General features: G+C 40.2%; 1 protein-coding gene across 1 annotated transcript in view; it reads right to left on the reverse strand.

The window, feature by feature from the left end:
* NDFIP1 (Nedd4 family interacting protein 1) overlaps positions 1 to 15,267 on the reverse strand; it is a 55,920-nt gene extending 40,653 nt beyond the window's left edge. Inside the window, exon 1 of the mRNA XM_060635868.3 lies at positions 14,973 to 15,267. Within this exon, the coding sequence (XP_060491851.1) occupies positions 14,973 to 15,035 (63 nt within the window). The 5' untranslated portion in view covers positions 15,036 to 15,267. The remainder of the gene's footprint in view (positions 1 to 14,972) is intronic.
* Between the last annotated feature and the right edge of the window lie 7,477 nt (positions 15,268 to 22,744).

Consider the following 22,744-nt stretch of genomic DNA (forward strand, 5'->3'; position numbering starts at 1 on the left):
TTGTGATTCTATAATTACCAATTTTAAAAAGAAATAGGAACAAAAGTGCAAGAAACACAAAGGAGAAACTGGCATCTTCGACCTTCAACTCCTGAGAAATAAGAAATGTGTAACATTTAGTATTCCACCTATAACACTTAGCATACTGTACTAGGTACAAACAGGTATTCAATAAATGTTTGTGGTACAAGTGAAAGAAAATTAGTGTTTTAATCACACTAATTCCTAGACTGTTTTTTTCTTCTGAAAACAACTGGCATAGCAAGAAATGGAATATTCTACATTAAGAAGACAGTAAAGTCAAATGTCCACACACTAAAAGTGACAGACATGCCTAGAACTCAGGCACTAGCTCTGACTACAGCCTGCTTGGCCCTGCTGGCCCCAGGAGCAACGAGAGCTCTCTCAGGCTGAGTTCCAAAGCTATGCTTGCTTTTTACTATATTATTATTATTATTATTATTATTATGCCTAGACTAGAGCATGCTAGGGCACAGGTTAGGGATGGCAAAAGGTGTTCAACAGAGTCTGCCTAAACTTAGGCTTGGTCATGAGGTCCCCTTTTCCTCCAAGAACAATGAGAGCCAAGATAGATGCATTAAGCATCTCCTATCTTTCCCTCCACCTCATAATCCCAGAAAGTTCCATCATGCAAGTGTTTTAACTACTAGAATAATGTAACACCACTCAATGTGTTAACAAGTCTGGCCATGATTGGTGTGGGGTAAAGGACACAACAGCGAATGTGACTGCTGTTTTTAACCTAAGTATGCAGTTCATCAAAGAAAAGACCATCAAAAGAAGTAACTGCAATTTTAATATTCTACTTAATGATTAAACACACACATTTACTCCATAAATAATCCTTTAGTAAATGTAAATGTTAATGTAATGTCAGTAAAGTTTTGTTAATTTTAAGTCAAAAAAATATATAGAGACAAGTACCAGGAGAGGAAGCAGCAATAAAATCCCAAAAGCCAGAAGCAAGAGGAAAGGTGACAACTACCACAGAGGACCCAAGAGGAGTGAATCCTAAACCAGAAAGCAGAAGAGCGACATGTCTTGCACTATATCCTCAAAAGGCTCAAGAACTGGTGGCAGCAGTTACTGGTAGAAGTAGGAATGAAAATGAGATTTAAAAGCAGAAAGAAAGGTGACAGACTCAGCCCAGAATCCAGTTCCAGGATCCCCACTAGAAGACTAGAGATTTTTTTTTTTCTGACCAGTGTAAAAGCACAGAGTTTTGGGCTGGAGACACACAGTTTGGGAGAAAGGGTAGCATATCAGAAAAGAGTGATTGAGAGATTTATGTACCAAGTGTTGAGATCTCCGAGCTTTCTCCCCACTTAGCTCCCTTCTTTTTTTTTTTTTAATGTTTATTTATTTTTGAGAGAGAGAGAGAGAGAGAGAGAGAGAGATGAGCAGGGGAGGGGCAGAGAGAGAGGGAGACACAGAATCCAAAGCAGGCTCCAGGCTCTGAGCTGTCAGCACAGAGCCCAACGCGAACCGTGTGATCATGACCTGAGCTGAAGACTGAAGCTTAACCAACTGAGCCACCCAGGTGCCCCTCAGTTCCCTTTTTACTAGCAGTCAGGCCTATTCTCTGGGGGAAACTAAGCAGCCCAGAAGAAGAGACCTAAAGACGTCCACTCAAAGAAACAGTCTAGTCAGATTCAACAAGAAGCTCCATCAAACATCCTGAGCTTTTTGAGGTGTCTGGGTGGCTCAGTCAGTTGAGCGTCTGACTCTTGATCTCGGCTCAGGTCACGATCTCACGGTTCTTTCTAAGTTTGGGCCTTGCATTAGGCTCTGCACCGACAGTGCAGAGCCTACTTGGGACTCTCTTTCTCCCTCAAAATAAATAAACATCATTTTAAAAAACAGATATTAAAAATACTGCAATGAGTTAGAATCTAAAAAACTTGTTTAAATTTACCAGAACTGATAAACATGAGCTTCCAGACCAAAAGGGCCTTCTGAATGCCTGGTACAGTGGACAAAAGTAGATCTCAAGGTACAACACAGTGAAATTTAAGAGCAGTGGGGACAAAAAGAAGCTCTTAAAAGCTTCCAGGGTGAAAGAGACAGAGAGCTGGAGAAAGTAGGCAACATCTGAAGAATCAGACATCAAAAGTGGCTTCAGGCTTCCTAACAGCAACAGAACTTACAAGGCACTAGAGTAAATGCCTTCAAAATTCTAAAGGAAAACGTTTCTGGACCAGAAGTCTAAGTGTGACAACAACATAAAACAGCCTTGGATGTGCAAAGTGTCAAAAAAAAAAAAAAAAAGGAAGGGGGTGTTAACTTCCCATGCATTCTTCCTCAGAAAGACACTGTAGGCTGTGTTCTAGGAAAATAAGGCAATAAATGGAGAGAAAGAAAGAAGTGAATCAAGGAAAGGGGCTTCAATCAAAAAGTCTGGGAAAGGAAACCCCCAGGATAACAAGGAAACGGCGGACCTTGGGAGCAACCTTCCAGAATGGGTCAAATGGCCAGAAAAGATACCTCCCCACCCTCAACAACAGCAATAAAATATCTGATATGTTTGAACATATCAAAAAAGAAAAAGAAAAACAAACAAACAAAAAACCTATGGAGAATATTAGGTCAAAGTCTGAGGATTAATTAGTGCTATTAGCAATTTCTGATATGTACATAGAAATTGAGCAAACAAAAAAGTAATTACTTTATAAAATTTATTTCAATTCTAGTATAGTTAACATACAGTGTTATATTAGTTTCAGGGGTACAATGTAGTGATTCGGCACTTCCATGCATGACCTGGGGTGTTCATCCCAGCAAGTATGCTCCTTAATCCCCATCACCAATTTCACCCATCCCCCCCACTCCCAAAATAATTACTAACTTCAGGGAAAATAAAGTACTATTCAGGCAAGGACAAGTAACCACAGTACAGTACATATTTCAGCCCTGAACAGTGTTTATTTTTTTCAATTACTGTAAATGCTGAATATTGATCTAACCACATAATGGACACAACTATATCAGAAAAGTGAGAAGAAAGGAAGCAGGAGTACATGCAGCTGTGGGAGGGTGGTAAAATAGAGATAAATCCTTACCTCCCATAGCAGTTAAGTCAAATTTTTTTTAAACACTGAAAACTGAAAAATCAAGAAGTAGCACACTATAAAATGTTATGTAGCTACAAGGATAATAGCAAAACAGCAAAAGAAACAGTTAAAAGAGTTAAGACATAGGCAACTAAACAGGAGACTACTGTTTTTAGTAATAAGCACATGAGATCTATTTTACTCTAACCTATACACCTATATATAACTTTGATATGAAAACAAACAAAAAAAAAAGTTTAAAACATAAAACATGATTACAAAATGTGTCACAAAAGGGGATTCTCACTGTGCTCAGGAGAAACTAACCTATTGGGGGGAGTACTCAAACCCCCTTTTGGACAGACTACCTAAACTAAGCTGGGGGCTAGGTAAGAGGAGGCCTCCAGACCAGAGGGTGATGCACTCTAGACCTGAAACATGTTCCCCATGGGAAACAAGTCATGAGACTCCATCCTTCCCCCAAATACTTGTCTCCCCCATCTACATCTTACTCATCCTTCAAGGCCAGGCTCAAGTTTCACCTTCTCAGAAACTTCCTACCTAGAACCAGGTACTAGGTACTACTCTTCCACCTTAAAATGATGTCTTTCATCTGCTATCTCATTCTCTGAATTAAAGTAATTAGTATTACACCAATACCATAATACGTTCTCTTTAGTCACTCAATAGGCAAAAATATAGAAATTGAAAATAAAAACCACAATAATCCCATCTTTCAAATATCCTTCTAGCCATTGGGTGAATATAAATAATCGAATAAGCTTTTCATTCACTGCATGGTGGAATTTTTCTTCATCATTAAATAACCTTTTCTAATATCACTATAGTATCTGAAACCCAGTGTACATTTTTTTAAAGGGAAAAAAAGTTCATTTCTCAAAGTAACTACAGCATTAACCAGGGACAATTAAATAATAATTAAAGTAATCTGGTAAGAGAAATACAAAATCAGGATTAGAAGGTATGGCCTGGTAATTGTTGAGATCCTTTTCAACACAATTACAGATTCTTACTTTAAATATTTTCACTGAAATGTGAAGTCAAACTTAAAATGGCATTTGGATTACATTAAACCTGACACATGAAGATATTTTAACCTTCCAAATAATAGTAGATGCTAACATAATAAGCCAATGATTACCTTTCACACCTCCCATAACTTTCTCCCCTTCTACTCAGCTGATCATTTTGGTCACAGCTGAAAGGTGGCAAGATGGCTGTGAAACTCACAATATCAAGTAACTGTGATCACCTCACTTAACTCAGCCACCTGAAATAAAACTCGGCCAACACGCTTAAGACAATTAATGCTGCTACATACATGACTGAGTAGAACTGATTTTAACCACACCTTAAAATACTCCATCTGTGACAATTCAGTCACAGAAGGACAAAACTGCTGAAAACAACCTAGTATCAACCATCAATCACGTGTAAGATCCTCAAGGCTACAGATTACCCTCAAATCATTCTTCTTATCCTATTTCAAGAGTAACATGACAATTTCAAAATTTCTGAAAATGCTACTACTAAAAGCAGTGAATAAGAGTACTATAACTCGGGGCACCTGGGTGGCTCAGACGGTTAAGTGTCTGACTTCAGCTCAGGTCATGATCTCACAGTTTGTGAGTTCGAGCTCTGCGTTGGACTCTTGGCTGACAGCTCAGAGCTGGAGCCTGTTTCGGATTCCGTGTCTCCCTCTCTCTTGCCCTCCCCTCCTTGTGCACTCTATCTTTCTCAAAAATAAATAAATATTAAAATAAGTTAAAAAAAAAAAAAGAATACTATAACTCAAAGAGCCAACTTCTTTAAAAAAAAAAAAAAAAGCTCTAGAACTTTTAAAATTAGTAGCTTCTCACTTTTACAAAGACTTTATTAAAACATCTCATCAGGGGTGCCTGGCTGGCTTAGTTGGTGGAGCACATGACCTGTGATCTCAGGGTTATGAGGTCATGTCCCACATCAGGTACAGAGATTACTTAAAAATAAAATCTTTAGGGGCCCCTGAGGGGCTCAGTCAGTTAAGCATCCGACTTTGGCTCAGGTCATGATCTTGCCATTGATGGGTTCAGGCACCATGGCGGGCTCTGTGCTGACAATCCAGAGCCTGGAGTATGCTTCAGGTTCTGTGTCTCCCTCTCTCTCTGTGCTTCTCTCTCTCTCTCTCCCTCCCTCTCTCTCTCTCTCTCTCTCAAAAATAAACATTAAAAAATTGTTTTAATAAATAAAATAAAAGCTTTAAAATAAAACCATCTAATCAGTAATAGTCCAGCTTCTATCACAAAGAAGTAAAATTGTGTGACAGCAAGTGATGATTTTACTGTGAACTTAAAATTGCTCTAAAAACCAAAGTTTATTTGAAAAAATTTTAGTTATGATTTCTAAAAGCATTATTAATTATTTTCTGGGACATACAATATTTGAAGCTGACCAGAAGGGAAAGATTTACAAACAGAATGCTTTGACTAGTACTGTAAAATTACAAAATGGTATTCTATACTCAATGACCCATCTGTTTTTAAAATATACTATTAAGATAACATTTTCTATATTTTTAAACAATGTATAATTTCTTTTATCTTTTAGCATAAACTCACCATCTATATTTATTGACATCACTTTTAAAAATAATTATTCATGAGGCGCCTGGGTGGCGTGGTCGGTTACGCGTCCAACTTTGGCTCAGTTCGTGATCTCACGTTTCGTGGGTTCGAACCCCACATTGGGCTCTCTGCTCTCAGTGCAGAGCCTGCTTCAGATCCTCCATCCCCCTCTCTCTCTCAAAAATAAATAAATAAACATTAAAAAAAATTTTAATAATTATTACAAAAGACGTTTGCTAAATCATCAATAGAATGCTGTCTCTTTGGATCAAAGCCACCAGCTCCTATATGCAAAAGCAATCAATTATAAAGCTGGAAGGAATCAAAGTGATAATAATAGTCCAACTACTTCAATTTACACAACACAAAATAAGGCTAGAATAAGAGGTTAAAATCCTCACCCACAGTCACACAACCTCTTACTTCATGATAGAAGCTGGAGTATTACTGATTAGATGTTTTAATAAAGTTCTTTTATGTTCTCCTAACCCAGTCTCTACTTAGTGCCCAAAGTGAACCCTCCAGATATAAAGTCTACATGACCAGCTTCAAAAACTGCTTATTGGAGTGCCTGGCTGGCTGAGTTGGTAGAGCTCTTGACTTCGGGATCATGAGTTCAAGCCCCATGTTGGATATAAAGATTACTGAAAAACAACAACAACAAACCTGCTTATTAACGCAGAGGTATGTGAAGAGTTTGGATGCTACAACATAAAGCTCCTAAAATGAAAGCTTCAAAATACTAACACTGTATTCCCGATTCCCTAGTTCACAAAATTTCATCTAAATTTAACAAGGACAAAATAAATTAAGAACAATTTAGTAACAAAGAAAAAAGCAAAATAAGCAGAGAATTCTATAGAAAAAAGACCGTAGAGGTTAAAGGGACTTGGGTTTTACCTACAGTGCTTTCAGTTTTTACAGCACTGTATGCATTGTTAATCAGACCTTAATGCTTAAGATGAATGTGAGTAATAAATATACGTCTTTATTTTATACTATTTTTGCAACTTGTAAGTTGAAACTATTTCCAAATTAGTTTGTAAAGCAATTTTTTTACAAGCAAAACATGACTGGGGCACCGCCTGGCTCAATCGGTGGAGCATGTGACTCTTGATCTCGGGCTTATGAGTTCGAGCTCCACACTGGTGGAGAGAGTCCTTAAAAATAAAACCTTTAAAAAAACAAATAAAACTGGGGTGCCTGGGTGGCTCAGTCTGTTAAGTGGCCAACTCTGGCCTAGGTCACGATCTCATGCTTCATGAGTTCAAGCCCCGTGTTGTGCTCTGTGCTGACAGCTCAGAGCCTGGAGCCTGCTTTGGATTCTGTGTCTCCCTCTTTCTCTGCCCCTCCCCTGCCTGTGCTCTGTCTCTCTCTCTCTCAAAAAAAAATGGGTAAACATTACAAAAAATAAAAAACAAAAACAAAACGTATAAAAAATTTAATATAAAAAGCACATGATTATTAACAAAAATTTGGGGAAAAAAGAAATCACTCTTATCATTTTTCTTAACAATCTATTATAAATGTATGAAACAACCCCACTAAAGATGAGGGGAAAGGTACGACCTAAGCAACTTTGGAAATGAGTAGTCTGCAAACCTAAAAGCAAAGAAACTGTACATATGCCCTGTCCTCTAGTTGAGAAAACTGTTTCCCACAGAGGAATAGGTTAACATTTGTGACACCACTCCACACGTATGTTAGAATTAAAGAATTAAGTAAATGGATGGCGGGTAGTGGGAGCAAGGTTTCTCACTACTGAATGGGAATTTACAGAGGGGCCAGGGCAGGAGGCTAGAGTGATCCACATAGTAATGGGTTAGACTTGGTTAGCTTAACATAGATACAGGTGATTACATATAGAAATGCATACAGATAGGTATACACACATATATTTCTCTCCTCTGTCAACCGAAAGGGCCCAGTAGCAATGAGCACAGATCTTGGTTTCTAACACCATTCTCCAATTAAAGGAGCCAGGGCTCCCTGGAGAAATGGCTGATTCTAGGGTGGCACAGGAAATACACATGATGATCCTGGTGCCAAATGCAAGGAAGTGCTTAAAAAAACCAAAAGATGGAGCCAGGTCAGAGGGACACAAGTGCCAACTGAAAGAGTTCCAATGGCCAAAAGTGCAACAATCTGAGGCATAAAATAGTACTGGATTATAACTCAAAGAATAAAATAACCGAGTCCACACTGATATCAATGAATAAATAAATACAAAGAGATAAATGTTGCACGCAGAAAAATTCTGAATAATTTATGCAAATACTCTGCCCTCCACAAGGTGGAGCATAACTCTTCAATCCTTAAGTGCATATGGTACATAGACTGCGACTTCCTTACAAAGAGCACAGCATGAAAGGCAGGGAGTGGGGGAGTAATTTTACAGTAGAGAAATCTCACAAACACCACGTGAGCCAGGTGATCAAGGTCAACGTCAACAATGTTATGTTGGTTGTATGCATTCTTGATATGATATGATGGAAATGGCACTTTACATCTGTGGTCTTCCTCACCAAAACCCACAACCCCAATTTAATCATGAAAAAAGATTTAGACAAATGCAATTGACTACATAAGCAGATGGACGTTAGGTAAACCTATTGTAACTGCTTCAAAATATATGTAAATAAAACCACCGTGCTGTACACCTTAATCTTATACAGTGATGTATGTCAATTATTTATCAATAAAACTGCAAAAAAAAAAAATAATTTGAGGGACAGTCTACAAACACCTGATTCAAACTCCTCAAAACTGTCAAGGTCATCAAAAACAAGGCAAATTTGAGAAACCATCACAACCAAGAGGATCCTTAGGTAACATGACGACCAAATGTAAAGTGGTAACCTGTATGGTACTGTGGAACATAAAAAGATTAAAAAATGAAAATCTGAATAAAGAATGGATTTTAATTAATAATAATGTTTCCGTATTGGCTCGTTAATGTCATAAACATACTATGCTAATAAATGATGTTAATAGGGAAAACTGGTTCTGGGGTACATGAAAACTGTTATCTTCTCAATGTTTTTGAAAAATCTAAAAATGTTTCAAAAATTAAAGTTTATTTTAAAAAAATGTTTTAAAGACTTATTTTAAAAAGTAAAGGGAAGGGGCATCTGGGTGGTTCAGTCAGTTAAGTGTCTGACTCTTGATCTCAGCTCAGGTCTTCATCTCAGCGTCGTGAGTTCAAGCCCCACGTTGGGCATGGAGCCTACTTTAAAAAAAAAAAAAGGAAAAGGGACATTTTTTTTAATATTTATTTATTTTTGAGAGAGAGAGCACACACAAGCACGAGAGGGACAGGGAGAGAGAGGGAGACACAATCCCAAGCAGGCTCCAGGCTCTGAGCTGTTTGTGCAGAGCCCAATGCAGGGCTCAAACCCACAAACTGTAAGATCTCGACCTAAGCTAAAGTTGGACGCTTAACCAACCGAGCCACCCAGGCCTGGGGAAAAAATTTGTAAAGCCTGAAGAATGCACACAAACTTGAGGGGCAGTTACACCGGGAAATCAAGCTTTCCTTTACAAGTGTTCTGTCTGGCTCTAGTATACGAAGAGTATCTGTGTACCATTGTATAACAACAAATGTTTAATTTTTTTTCTTCTTTAATGCTTATTTTTGAGAGAAAGAGACAGCATGAGCAGGGGAGGGGCAGAGAGACAGGGAGACACAGAATCTGAAGCAGGCTCCAGGCTCTGACCTGTTAGCACAGAATCCGATGCGGGGCTTGAGATCATCAGCCATGAGATCATGACCTGAGCTGAAGTCAGACACTTAACTGACTGAGCCACCCAGACACCCTAACAAATGTTTAATTTTAAATGACACACTTAAGCACGGAATAATAAATAAAATCAAAGTGTTATTAAACAGAAGCCATTCCCTAAGCTCTTATATTTCTGTTCATAAACCATCCAATTTCCAGAAAAACCTCCAAATCCTATTCAAGCAGCTCATTAACTAGTAACTGATATTACTATAATATATGAATTTAAAAGAAAAACTGTCAATATTGCTAAGGGGGATAAAAAAATACATCCACACACACACAATACATACATATATATATATGTATATGTATATATATGTATATATATATTCACACATGTGAAAGAAATTGCTTTAATCAGTAAGAAAATATTTCACCTGAAACATTCTGAAATTGATCAGTATTTAGACCCAGTACTTATAACTTTTAATATAAATTGTGTTATTCAAAAAAAAAAAATGAGTCATCCTAATTTTTACAGCAGGATGTGCTACATGATGTCTAATAACACTCACTTTATTACTATACTTGGTGAAGGCAACAACCCATAACTGCATTTCTATCTAGATAGCTACTAGAAACAGTAGCAACTGGAGTATGTAAAGCTCAGCAAATTTAATACGTGATATTTAGCAATTGCCTATAGTGGCAAAAATGATCTGAGAATAAAGATAAGATCATCAGGCTGGTTATCAACATCAATCTCTAATTAAAGTGTTAGAAGCTGCTTTATCTAAACAGGCACCATCGACTACTACAAGTATATGATTCCACTAAACAGTTGTACTTGTTCAAAGACAATGTAAGAATAAATTATTAAGAAACCAAAGCAATTATTTTAAAGCCCTAAGAACAAATAAATCAGAAGATGGCACCTGAACCTCTTCAGGCCTTCTTTTTTTTTTTTTTTTTTTTTTTAATTAGTAAGACTACAAAGTCACTCTCATAGGATTTATTTCATAATACAATGTTATGTCAGGTAACATGATACATGGGTGTCTAGCATAAAGTAATGTGAAGTTATGTTCAGGCAAACCAGCCGGTGGCATCAGTTGAGATGATGCCAGGATTTCCTCAATTGGGCCTTAGTCCCTACCCAAACCAGGGAGTTCTGCCTTGTTTAAATCTGGTTAAATCTGGTTAAACCTGCCTTGGTTAAATCTCCCCTAAGAAGTGGTCACCAGTAGGACCAGACAAGAAAATAACAAGGGATCAGCAAGAATCATCGCTGCTACACAAAAAACACTCACTGCTTACCAAGAGGGAGTCAAATACCAATCATAGTTGTAATCTACAGCTCCTGACACTCACAAATCCTGTTTCCATATTCATAATAAATTGCAAAAGTGCCCTCATGATATATTTCTCATGGGATACTATCTGCTTACATCTTTTAGAGTTACAAAAAAAAATTTATGGATGTAATGACATCCATTCTAGGATTTGCTTCAAAATAATGGTGGGGAGTATAAATGAAACAATATTACCCATTTGCTGATCAATGCTGAAGCTGAGTGATGAGTACAACAGATTTATTACACCATATTTTAGTATGTTTGGAATTTTCATGGTAAAAAGTTGAAAATGTAAATATTATTAAGAAATGACTCTACTACAACTCAACAAAAAGCAAACAACCCAATTCAAAAATGGAATATACATTTCTCCAAAGGCATACAAATGGCCAATAAGCACAAAATCCTCAATATCACTAATCATTAGGGAAATGTAAATCAAAAAATAAAACTTCATGCCCATTAAGATAGCTTTATCAAAAAAATAAAATAACAAGTATTGGGGAAGATGTTAAAAATTGGAACACTGCCACACCGCCCCAAAAAATAATTGGAACTCTCACACACTGCTGGTGGGAATGTAAAATGGTGTAGGTACTATGGAAACAACTCTACCCATCTTCTCAAAAGTTTTGGAAAAGTTTTCTTTGATCATTGGCCATATAGGCCACCAAGACAGCAAAATAACCTTAAAATCTGGACATAACATCCTAAGAGGCATTCCAAGATATAATTGTGACTTCTGAAAATAAAAAAATAAAACCACAGGGGCACTTTTCACCCTTCCTCCAGGATCGTGACTTCATCTAACACGTTAGCATAAATATGGTTTGGCTTGGAAGAGATGAAATTCTTTCCGTGATCTTTCAAAACCTTCCTCCGCAATCCTGAAAGAATTTATCCAAAAAGGTATCATTCCCAAAGCTGCTCTACAGTGTCATCAGACGATACAAACTTATTAGTGATGCTTATAAGCGGTCAACTTCTGCAGCAGGCAATGAGTGAAGTCGAAAGCTAAACATTCCACAGTCTATTTTTAGGCCTATATGGCAGTGTCATTGTTGCACCCTGAGATTAGATTCAAATTCAAAGATCTCAAAACATTTAGGAAAGTATCTGGCAAAATTCATGATACAGGCAAAGATCCATTCTAGTGAGGCCAAGAGGTCTTAGAATGGATGAACAGGAATAAAAGTCTGCAGAGAGAGCAATACATAACAAGTTTCTCAGGCTTACCTAGACCCTCTGAAACAGTGCTTCTGAATGTTTGGATATACAATCTGTTCCAAAATGCAAAAAGGGAAAAAAAAAAAAAAAGTCACAGGGAAACTATGAGCTCAGACTTTCTGTGCATCATGATGCTAAGTTCAAGTTATGCACATGGTGTCCTACTGATAAAAAGACCATAAAGGCAAAACTGTGTTTGTATTTAGTAATGAATTTTACAGTCTTCCACTGCATTTACTTTACTAGAGGACCAGCTCAATTTGATTAACCAGATCAAGCAGAAGTCAGAATGGCCTTTTGTGACAACCAGAGTATCATGCTCCTATCAAGTTGCCTGGACAATTCACCAACATTCTATAATGCAAAAGCCTTTTAAATATGTATATTCTCTGACGAAGTATTTCCACCTCTAAAAACTTATACTAAGGAAAAAATTAAAACACAAATAAAATTTATACTAAGGAAAACAGATGATGTATATAAAAGAAACTTCAGTGAATGAAAAAAATTATGAACATACTTAGTGACCAACAGGCAACTGACTTGAACTATAGCACAGCCATAATTACATGCTTTGCAGGCATTAAAATACTAACCCACCTTATATTACCTGTATTGTGTGCCTCTGTACATAAATTCGAACATAGACACATATATGCAACTCTGTGAATGCACTTGTGTCTCAGAACAAGATACACAGGGGCACAGTCGGTATGTAAACATACACATGTGCACCTATGCACAAAATGTGTGTAAGTATAATCAGGGGCCCATAGAACAGTACATGTGTGCAAAGATGTACCTCTATATATACACATATGGGTACATGAGAAAATACATAGGCACATATATATCTGCTAATGCACATGCCTATATTTGGAACGTGAGCCTGTGTTTTAAGCAGGTGAGTGTGTATTTATCCTTGTAATCACTACTTAGAAGCTGTGACCTTGAGCAAGTTAAGTAGCCTCTTGGAGTCTTGACTTTGTCATCTATACAATCATACCAAACACTGCCTCATGGGGGTTTTATGAGGATTAGTGAAATAATGGATGTAAAGCACTTAGTCCTGTGAGTGCCACAAAGTAAATGCTCAATCAATATTAGCTTTCCATATCTGTACAAATGTATACTGATTTATATTTGTGTATATTTACATACCTATAAGTCCACAAAGATACACATCAAAATACTAACTCTGGTTACCCATGGGGTATAGGTTTCATTGTGGGTTTTTTTAGACAAGGTTGACTTTCGTATTTTGCAATTTTTCTAAGAAGATTATTTCTTTGTCCATGCTGTTTTTGGAAGTTATTTCTCCAAAATAATGATTTTTAAAAAATAAAATAAGGACAGCCTGCCCCTGGCATACTTCAATTCTGCCTATTTAAAGCTATTAAGTACTACACCAAGAAATATATACATAGTTTTAATACTCCAGCAGCAAAATTTTTGTATTCCAGCAATATGTCAGCATTACCTAATGGCTCAAGAAGATGGCAGTACAAAGAAAAGCCACAGCTTTTTGCTTGTTTGCCTTACCCAAGGCAGGATGAAAAGAATTAGAACACACTGTGGGGTACATGAGCTTTTTGAACACTGTGGTGACAGTTAAGTGACAACTGTCACTTGTATTTGATTAAACAGGGAGGAACCCAGAGCCATGCCCAAGGTCATACAAAAAAGCATGTACCAGACCCCAGACAGTGAGAGATGGAAGGACTAGACTGCACTGCCAGTTTGGGCGTGTTTATGAAACCAAGAAGCTAAATTCTTAACCAGTCATTTCAGGAGTCCGGCTGGAGGAGGGAGGAAATTACAACACAGGGCTGATGACAGCAAAACAAACTGGTAACTGGCCGCATTGGGTTAATCTAGATGTTTTAATCATACCGGTTCTCCTTATTTCTAAAATACAAAACTGTAGATCATCAATGATAGGACATTTAATTTCATAAAAGCACGACTGACATCTGTATGCAAATTATACCAAAAACATCTGAAAGGACAAGATGCAAGCAGTTATCTGAGGTTCCAATCAACACCAGTTACTACCCGGCTTAATTTCCACAAATACGAAGTATTAGGTTAAATACCACTAAAAACCCTGCAGACTGTGAATTTCCGAGGGGAACCCAGCTACATACACAGGCGAGTAAAACAAGCAGCTCTTTTCCCCAGGGCCTCAATTTATAAATTATGACCCAGATAATACTCCAATCATCCCCTATACATTTCCTCCCCAGCCATGCTATTAAATCTCTTTAAACGTCATTTCCAAGCTTTTAAAACACACACCCAGGCACACGCCCTGCAGCATTCAACGAAGCTCGACATTTTGGGGCTGGCCCCAGCTAAAAAAACATCGCCTTTTTCCAAATCTACTGCAAACTGTGGACTTGCCTCTCGTCTCATTTTTGACTTTTGTCTGAAAACAGAGACGAGGAGGATGGTTTTCCACAAACAGACTAGGCTCTGAAACCCTGAGCAATCGCATCTCGCTGCGGGGAGCTATCGGCCGCAGTAGCAGCGATTTTAATCTTTTCTCTCCACCTAGTTTCCTTTTCCATCTCAGGCGTGTTTTTTTTGTTTTTTGTTTTTTTTCCTTTTCTTTTCTTTCCAATGACATCAAACCAAAGGTGGAAAAAGGAACACTGAATGCCCCCGGGCCGATGCCTCCCGAGGGTCTCGGGCTCCGACCCTCGGGGTCCTCGGGGACCCGCCCGCTGCGGGAACTGCGGAAAACGCTGCGGGGCAGAGGTTTTCCACAGCCCGAGTGCCGCCCCAGGTCGCCCAGGGATGGGCCAGAGCCTCGAATCCGAGCCCAGGGCGCGCCCGGCCCGCCCAGGCCCGGCGCGGCCTGTCAAGCCGCGGCGTCGCGTCGGCCACAGGCTGGGCCGGAGAGGCCTGAAGCGGCCGGCGGGCAGGGCCCTGGGTCCGGGGTCCGGGGAGGGATTCGGCGCCGCTCACCTGCTGGTACCGGCTGCCGCAGGCCGGCTCCACCGCCGCCAGCGCCGCCAACGCCAACGCCATGGCGCAGCTGGCCGCAGAGAAGAAAGGTGAGCAAGCGAGCTCAAGGGATGCGGGCACAGCGGCCTGGGAGCGTGGAGGCCGAGAGGGTCGCGCCTCGGGTGGGCCTCGATGGCCGCCGCCGCTTCCAGGCAAGCCGCTCTCCTCGGGTTGTGAGCGCCGTCGCGGAGGCTCCGACGCGGCCCCTGGGGAGGAGGCGGGGACGACGACGACGCGGCGGCGCCGCCGCCCCGCCCCCGACTCGCGCCGCGCCGCTCTGCCCGGCCCGGCCTCGCCCCGCGCCGCCGCCCTGGTCCAGCCGAGCAGCCGCTCGGGGTGGGGGCCGCCCCTCCTCCCGCGCCCGGGGGGCTGAAGCGTCCGAGGCGTAGCCGCTGAAAAGGAATTATTCACCGAGGAGCACCTCGTGTGAGCTTTGAGATTCGCCTGTGTGTTCTCATCTAACCCTCATCTCACACCCCGACATGGGGGCCACAGCCCCGTTTAAGAAGTCATTGGCGCTCAAGGAGGTTGAGAGTCTGGCACAGCAGCGGTCTGATCCCTGATGCCTGCTGTGCAATCTCCGTTCTTTTCCAACTCCCTTCTTGTCTGCCATTTTCGTAGATCAGGGGTCTGTCAACCGCGGGGCAGAGGCCAAATCCGGTCCAGTGTCGGTAGAAAGTATAAGAAATTCAAATTTCATTGTCCATCAGTTAAGTTTTATTGGAACACAGCCACTCCCATTTGTTGAGTGCCTTCCAAACCCTAAATTACGTGCCATCTAGCCCGTTACAGAAAAGTTTTCTGACCCAACATCCTCCAGAACGCTTTAGATTTCAAACAAAGCCTAGTTAGGGTAGATGATAATAATAGCATACTCATTTTTATTCAGTCCTTTAGTATTTTGACAGCCTCATCTGTGGACATAGACCTGCTATTTTTCTGAACCAGAGCGCTCTGAGGAGGTGACATGAATGGCCAAACTCTAAAGATTCAGCCATGCAGAGAGCTTTCCAGGTAACAGGTATATTTGCAAAGGCAGTGAGGGGAACGAGAGCTTGCCTAGTGGAAGAACTGAAAGGAAGCAGGCAGAACTGCCATATAGGAGATACAATTATCAGTGTTTTCCAGGTGAGGAAATTATGCTTGAAGAGCTTAAAAATCTTAACCAAGAACACAGAGCCAGTGAGAGGTAAAGCCGGAATGTAAAACCAGCGTTCTTAACCATTATCATGCAACTAAATTATAAACTCTGTGAAGATGAAAGTATGTATCTTTTAAATATTTTTCTATCTCCTATAGCACCTACCACAGTATAGCTATATACCAGGCATTTGAGGTCTGCTGTTTCTGTCACACCCAGCCATCTGGAATTGCTTCTACCCATGAGTCCAACACAGAAAAAACCGCATCTTTGAAGCTTGTTGCAATTCCCATTTCTTCTTGATTGCCTTCCCAAGTCAGTAGTCTAGGGTTGGCATTAAGATGATCATTGTTTTAGCTTCTGATTTTCAAGTTTAGTTAACTACATATTTTTTTTAATTTTTTTTAACGTTTATTTATTTTTGAGACAGAGAGAGACAGAGCATGAACGGGGGAGGGGCAGAGAGAGAGGGAGACACAGAATCTGAAGCAGGCTCCAGGCTCTGAGCCATCAGCCCAGAGCCCGACGCGGGGCTCGAACTCACTGACCGCGAGATCGTGACCTGAGCCGAAGTCAGACGCTTAACCGACTGAGCCACCCAGGCGCCCCATTAACTACATATTTTTAACCAGAGCTGCATTTGAACGTACCCTGAGGGTTCTGCATATACAAGCCGATTGTAATCAATAAAAATTCTAGATTTTTATCTTCCTCACTTTGAGTTCTCTACCAGTTTCCAAACTCCTACACATCTGTCCCAATACCCAAGTGTTAGGCTCACATATTTACACCCTGGGGGGAGCAAACAAATCCAGCAACCTGCCAATCTGAGAGTCTCAAAGTGGCACACTCCTTATTCTGTCCCTTGTTTTTAATCCAGAAAAACAACCTTTAAATGTAATAAGGTACCATCAATCATTCCACACATAATGCCCTATCTTGTGGTCTTATATAAGGAAAAAAATGTCTAATTTCAAATGAATTGAAATCTCACCAAGAGAAAGTAGAAATCCAGATTTCTTTGCCCAGATTATCTCAATGTACGTGTAAGAGGGAATAAAAAAGATGTCTGTGCTGCCGCATATGGCGTTTGGAGCAACAGCTGCCATCTTTACGCAGGTGTACAGCGCTGTGACGTTTGTGGAAAAAGATGTTGCTACCCTTCCAGTCTACCTCTTTCCTAAATTACTTTCTCCCTCAATAGCTGTACACTCCCTGCATATGAACATAATATAAATACTGGGCTTTCTCACTGGAATATTTTCTTTTGAAAGAAAAAAAAGTTCATCTGCAGCCTCCAATCTCCCTTTCCGACTCCTTTTCTGATATCCTGAACCGAAGTGTTTTGTGTTAACAGTAAAGACTTGGTCTTTTTTTTTGCCTCCGAGTTCCCCCAAGAGCTTTTGAGAAGTAAACGGAGATGATTTGTGTTGATTCAATGGAGGGGTAAATTGGGAAATTGAGAAACTGAGTCACCACCGTATAAGGTCTCCTGTTGGCAAGCAAACTGTACAGTGAAGGGGAAAACTCTGAGTTTCTGACTCACAGATCCATGCGTGCTGCAAGCCAAGCAGACAGAGAAGATAATCCAAGGCTATAAAAATTGCACTCTTTGGCTTCATCTCAAGATGTTGTCAAAGAGAGTTTCCACAGAGAAAGTTATTAATTTCAGATTGCTGCACTTAGAGACTTATTTCCCCACAGAAGAGCAGTAATACTTTCCATGTGCAATACTTTTTATGTGAATTGCTGACTCTGAGTCATCCATCCTGAGAGAAGAGAAATATTATGGACGAGTAAAAGCGTCTGTTTCCCTCCCGCTCCCCAATTGAGATAAGAATCTCTTCCAGAATAGATGTGGTCTTCTGTCTCTCACATCCACCTGAGGCCTGTCCTAGGCAGTACTGAGCTCAATAAGTAACCAAGAAGGGTTTGTTAAATTTTAAACAAAGCCTCCTTGGTCTAATATCTCATTTCAGGCCTTGAATGTCTCCAGCTAATCTTTACAGGGCTCCAACCGAACCATGCATTTCCATTTCCACTTACTTACTACTTCTTTCAATTCTCATTACATTACTGAGTTTCATTAAAGGCAAAGGTAGTACCTTTATATTATAAATAAAGACATTATCTACTGATAATTACCATTGTTTATGGAGCACCTCCTGGGTCTTGGGCCCTTCCCTACATCATCTCCTTAATCCTCATAACAGCCCAATGCAGGTAGAGAGATTCAGGAGACGTACATCACTTGCTCAGCTAGCAATGGTGGAACCACAATGCAAACTTAGATCTGTCCGATAACAAAACTTGAACACTTCTCTATATGTAGAGGAGAATATAAGACATAGAGGGACCAGCCTCATCCTTGGAGTCTTCACAATGAAATAGAGAAGACGGTAAACACATATTCAAGACCTGTTTTTAAAATCTAACATTTGCAAGTTAATTACAGCTGTCTTGGGCTATATTAACTAAAGATGGTAAAAAGAATTATGGGATCAGTTGTGATAATCCGGTAAGGATGGAAGAGAGAGGGTTTTGAATGAGGAAAAGGCTTTCCCATGATGGGGGGAAAGGCACACCAGGTCATGAGTATGCTTGTACAAAAACTTAGAAGAGGGGTCAGCAAACTTTTATGTAAAGAGATACAGAGTACTGTAAATATTTGGGGCTTTGTGAGCCACAAGCTTTCTGTCATAACTATTCTACTTTGCCACTGTGTTGTGAACACAGCCCTAGACAACACCAAGCAAACTGGCATGGCTGTGTTCTAATAACATTTTATTTATGGACACTGAAATTTGAATTTCTTATTTTCACGTGTCATGAAATATTATGCTTCTTTTGATTTTTTTCAACTATGTAAAAAATGTAAAAAATTATTTTTAACTCTCAGATCATACAAAAACAGGTAGTAGGCTGGATTTGGCCCCCAGGCAGTAGTCTGCCAAACCCTAGCTTCCTAGCAGGACAAAAAAAGTTTATCCACTAAGAGCTGGAGTGGGAAATTTAAACCACAGAGTAAGGCAGAAGGCCTAATGGAGAGGCAAAGGAGAGAGAAGAGGATGGGAATTTATAAAAGCTCTTAAAATATAAATGGCTTCTGCAAAAAAATAAGCCAGAGGAAAAATGTAGGTCAGTTAGGGATCCACCATGAGATTTCTGATTCCTTAGCTTATCTTCTTGCCCCTGGAATGCAATTGATTTATTTATTCATTCAACAAATATTAATTGAGCACCAATATGGGCAATTGTTGTGGCTTTCTGCCTAAGACCTGAAACTATAAAAAGAATACTGTGGTTTCTCATTTATTCTCCAAAATGAAATTAAGAAATGCTAAGGGTGGTTATTTAACATATCATAAGATTTGGCATGTTATGTCTTTACTTTTATTCATTTCCATGTATTTTCTAAATTTTTTAAAGTTTATTTATTTATTTTGAGAGAGAGAGAGAAAGAGAGCATGGAAGAGGCAGAGAAAAAAGGAGAGAGAATCTCAAGCAGGCTCTGCACTGTCAGTACAGAGCCTGATGCGGGGCTCGAACTCACAAACCATGAGATCATGACCTGAGCCAAAACCAAGAGTTGGACACTTAACTGACTGAGCCCCCCAGGTGCCCCTCATTTCCAAGTATTTTCTAATTTCACTTGTGATTTCTTAGACCCACTGGTTACTTAGTATGTGGTCTAATTTTGACTTATCTGTGCATTCCCCGCATTTGTTTTTGTCATTGATTGCTAACTTCATTCCATTGTGATTGGAGAACATACTCTGTATTATTTCAATCCTTTTCAGTTCATTGAGGTTTGTGGTATGCCCTAGCCCTTGGTCTGTCCTGGAGAATGGTCCATGTTCATGTGAAAAGAATATCTACTCTGCTTTTGTTGGGTAGATGTGTCTATAGGTGTGTCTATTAGGCCTAGTTGGCTTATGGTGAAGTTCAAGTTTTCTGTTTCCTTGTTGATCTTCTGCCTAGTTGTTCTAGCCATTATTGAAAGTGGATTGTTGAAGTCTCCCAACTATTGTAGAATTGTCTATTTCTCCTTTCACTGATGTCAGTTTTGCTTCATATAGTTTAGTGCTTTAGTGTTAGGTACACATATGTTTATAGTGTTTACTTATTTTATACACTGTCTTGATCCAAAAAAGATTTAAGTGATTGCAATACAAGTAAAAAAAATCGTATATTAGAAGTAGATAAGAAAGAAAAAGCAAAACAAGAATAGCAACATGAAATAGACCTTGCCTTCTTGTTCACTGTTATCTCCATAGGAACAGAGCCTGACATATAATAGGCCCTTGTAGGATTGAAATAACATCAGGAATGAGTTTAACACAAAAATGAAGTTATACACGTTACAAGCTCACCATAAATTTGGCACCCAATAAGCGGAGACCTGATTGGTTATACATCTGATAGAGAAGGAACCTGAGCAAAATAAAACGAGATACCAAGACCAAGAAAGAAATTCGTTCCAAGAGCCCTCACTAACATTTAGTTATAAAGATGCTGAGCTGACCCCTCTGTCCTAAACAGAATACACACATGCTTTAAGTTTTGGGGAATGTATTGACTGCCACATCTGATTGTGTAAATTGTGCACTGACCCACTCCAGATGTAGCCAGGCCACTATAGTCTATGCAAACAACACCCCCCACCCTGCATTTGGGCAATATACATTTTATGCATTCCCATAAAATCTTTAAGTGATCCCACCCCTGACAAGTGGCTCACCATACATTTAGGGGTGTTGTGGGTGGCCAAGAAATGAGGAATGAAGAACAGTGAAGTGTCCACAGGGAAACCAAGTGTGTGATTCTCATTTTTGGACACAATGTACCAACCAAATGCTTGAACTAAGTGCCTTGAACACAAGAACAAGGTGACTAGGGAAACCCCTTAATTCTCCAACCCTCAGGCTGATTCCTAAGGAAAGAAAAGGGTTTCTCACATTTCCCAAGTGGGTAGTTTTCTCACTGTGTTTAGGGAGTATCATAAGAAACAGAATTACACAAGGGAAATACTGAAGCTAGGAGATCTGCACTGCCCGTGGTATGTCAAGGGAGAAACAGCTTGTGCTAATTATGACACCAAAGACAAGCTACCCACAGGGACCCCCACTGCAAGAAGCCGATGTTGGCTTAAGCTCAGCCACAGCTTGTGGGCATGCATACTGGTTGCCACGGGTCTTCAGGGAACTCTGTCTGGGTGACTTAGAGCAGGCCTCGGGCAAAGAACAAGGGAGACTCTCTTGTTCTAAATAAGATTGCATGAGGACCAGGAAATCATACCTTAGTTTTAAAGCAGTGTTGAAATCCTGGCCAAATGATTCAGGAACTCCTCTAACATTATGCCTGTGTGGGGCTCTCCTTCATTCACGACATCTTCAGTAACAAAGCCCGGAGATAGAGCCTTTGCTCTATGCCAGATTCCTCCCCTAGAGTCAGCTGTACCATGGGAGAGTAATAGTGCAAGGTGGGACGGCCCCCTGGAACTCAGACTTTCCAGAGCTGATTGTGACCAGACAGGTCACAAAACCACCAATTTCAATTTCAAATAGTACAATTGTCCACCAACTTGGCGTCTGAATGGAAGTTGTGTTTTTCGTTTTTGAAACACCAAACATCCTCTTGCCTTGTCGTTCCTTTACCGGTTGAGCCAGCGTCACTCTAAGCAAACATGGCCAATATACTAGTCTACAGGTCATCCAGAATATCGGCCTAAATTGCCATTGATGTTTCTTACCATAAAAATTTAAAGACACACTTTTTTATTGTTCACTGCCCTAAAAAGGTTACCTCTAATGTCACTGCCCCCAAGAACACTACTTTAATAACTCATACACACTGAACACGTACTTTATGCTGGAGACTGTGCCAAACAATTTACATTTTCTGTGTTTCATTAAAAAAAAACAAACAAACATGAGTTGGAGCCTATTTTATCTCTATTCTCTTGAGGAGGGAACAAGTTGCTAGAGGTAGTTATCTTGCCTATGTGTGTACCATAGAAGATGAGAGGGGAAAGGGCTTTTGAAATCATTTGATTTGATCCTTCATTTTACAGCTGTGGAAGCTGAGCTCAGAGAGGTTAAGTCACATGCCTGTGATCACACAGCCAGGAAGTGGCAGAGCTGATCCTTAACATAAGCTTCCTTCCATCCTCGAACCATACAATCTACCACCTTGGGTTAACACACATCACCCTCGCCTCCTGTACTCTGAGAGCTTGTGGCCCAATCTTTTGTGATTTGAGGATTTGTGCCATCCCCAATGTGCTGTCGTCATGCAACCAAACTGTGACTCAGGAGAAGGGGGAGGGGGGCATCGTGCTCTTGCTGCATCTGATTGATGACGAAGTCAAACTTCATGACTCACAACACGCTGAAGCTCCCCGCCCTTCACGCCTTTCCCCACAAGAAACCCACCAGGTTCTTGGTTACCTTTCGAGTGTTTCGTGGGTGGCACAGAACGTATCCAAAAATAGATCTGTCCCCAGCTCCCCGAGAAGAGACTTGCAGCCTAAAAATGTCACTCCGTCTCCCTTCCAAAACAGACATCACTGCCTGGGGCGTAGCCCTTCCTG

The sequence above is a fragment of the Panthera onca genome, chromosome A1, assembly GCF_046562875.1.
Source record: "Panthera onca isolate mPanOnc1 chromosome A1, mPanOnc1 haplotype 2, whole genome shotgun sequence".
NCBI classification, from domain to species: Eukaryota; Metazoa; Chordata; class Mammalia; order Carnivora; family Felidae; genus Panthera; species Panthera onca.